The sequence below is a fragment of the Trichechus manatus genome, unplaced genomic scaffold (genome assembly GCF_000243295.1).
Source record: "Trichechus manatus latirostris isolate Lorelei unplaced genomic scaffold, TriManLat1.0 scaffold00004, whole genome shotgun sequence".
Taxonomy (NCBI): domain Eukaryota; kingdom Metazoa; phylum Chordata; class Mammalia; order Sirenia; family Trichechidae; genus Trichechus; species Trichechus manatus.
Genome location: NW_004443940.1, coordinates 26,484,101 through 26,486,074, shown reverse-complemented (window position 1 = coordinate 26,486,074; position 1,974 = coordinate 26,484,101). Strand labels below are relative to the sequence as shown.

At 37.9% G+C, this 1,974-nt stretch overlaps 1 protein-coding gene across 1 annotated transcript in view; it reads left to right on the top strand.

Moving 5' to 3' along the window:
• The window catches only part of CUNH2orf49 (chromosome unknown C2orf49 homolog), an 8,466-nt gene extending 6,551 nt beyond the window's left edge, over positions 1-1,915 (top strand). The window contains exons 2-3 of the mRNA XM_023731932.1: positions 1,420-1,638; positions 1,765-1,915. Coding sequence (XP_023587700.1) covers positions 1,420-1,638; positions 1,765-1,914 — 369 coding nt within the window. The 3' untranslated portion in view covers position 1,915. The remainder of the gene's footprint in view (positions 1-1,419; positions 1,639-1,764) is intronic.
• Positions 1,916-1,974: the final 59 nt, after the last annotated feature.

Genomic DNA, 1,974 nt, shown 5'->3' with positions numbered 1-1,974 from the left:
TCACCCTTGGTGGACAGGTTTCAGCTGAGCTTCCAAACTGAGACAGACTAGGAAGAAGGACCTAGAAGTCTACTTCTGAAAAAATTGGCCGGTGAAAACCTCATGAATAGCAGTGGAACATTGTCTGTAAGACTCTAAGGACTTTGAATAATGTAGAAACTGTCACATAGCTTTAGGTACTATTAAAGCCATCACTTGTGGTGTTTCTGTTATAGCAGCACGAGATGACTAAGATGCTTAGTGCAGTGCTTCTCTAACTTTTACATGCTTGGGAATCTCAGATTGAACTCATGAGCTGGTGAGCCCTATCTCAGTTCATTTTGTTTCCCTTCTGTAGTTACAGTGAGTATACAGTGAGCTTATTTTTCCATCATCTGTCAGATAATGTTTATTGGTGTCCTAAGAATTGGTGAGTTTGGCCAATCACCTGGGAATCTGGTTAAAAAATGCAGATTCTGATTCACTAATTCAGGATGAGGTCCCAGATTCTGCATTTCGGACAAGCTCCCAAGGCAACAGTGATGCTCCTGGTCCCCCGACCATATTTTGTATTGTAAGGCTGAAGTGTTCTTCAAGTGACTGGCTTCTCAAGTTCTTTTAACCTGTTTAATTGTAAGGTTTTTTTTTTAATTGTTACATAACTTGTGGTATAAATGAATAATGAATGTTTTGATTATTTACTTTATGATGAAGAATGGAGATTAGCTTTTTCAAAGCTAAATGTAGAGTCCCCAAATCTTAAAATTACAGATTGCACAAATGTTACAATTACAATTAGTTTAGAGAATACTGTGGCTTTAAAGACTTTTTAAAAAATTTTTTTTCCTATACAAAGATTTATACATACATTGTTATGTGACTCTAATTGCTCTCCCCATACTGTGACAGCACACTCCTCCTTTCCACCCCTGATTCCCCATGTCCATTCACCCAGCTCCTGACCCTCTCTGCCTTCCCATCTCACCTCCAGACTGAAGCTGCCCATTTAGTCTCTTGGATCTCCTTGAGCTAAGAGGCACACTCCTCATGAGTATCGCTTTATGTCCCACAGTCCAGTTGACTTTTAATGAATGGAATAGAATGTTCTGCCTCATGGTTTGTAGACTGCCACTGTAGTATAGTCTATTATCCTTTCTAAATAATAACTGATGAATGATCAAAATAACACTATCAATAAGCTGGAATTTTTTTTTTTTAAGGTAGTAAATCCTGTTTCTAGGGTTAGTTTGTTGCTTTGTGTTTTAAAAGTAACTATCTTGTGTATACGTTAAAGCTTACTTTAAATTTTTTATAAGTAAATGTTTTAAACTTTAAATCACAAGAAAATTACCATTTCATATAGAGTGAACATAGAAAATGTCATTTCCGGGGGTCGTACTTACAATGAATTAGTCTTATCAGTAAATCTTTTTTTTTTTTTTTTTGTTATTGTTTATTTTAACTTTGAATTCCAGTGAATGGGTTTGCCTTTCCAGATTGTGTTTTTCAGGAGTCTGTTTCTTTGGTTTCAGGAATACCGCTGTAGACGGGGTAAGAAAAAGACCCCTTATTGTATTTGATGGAAGTTCAACAAGTACAACCATAAAAGTGAAAAAGACAGAGAATGGAGATAATGATCGACTGAAGCCTCCCCCTCAGGCAAGCTTTACCAGTAATGCCTTTCAAAAATTATCAAATTCCTCTCCAAGTGTTTCACCCCTAATTTTGTCTTCCAATTTGCCTATGAACAATAAAATGGAACACAATAATAATGACACTAAACAGAACCATGACTTAACGCATAGGAAAAGTCCTTCGGACCCTGTGAAGCTGCCACCATTGTCCCCTGGTGGAACTACTTCAGTGAAGTTAAAGCGAGCTGCTCCTAAAGAAGAAGCAGAGGCCGTGGTAAGTACTGGGTGGCTCCCATACTAGTAAGTGTGGATGAAACCTGAGTGGTCTGCCCAGTAGCCTGAGATGTGTCAGGTGTGCTGC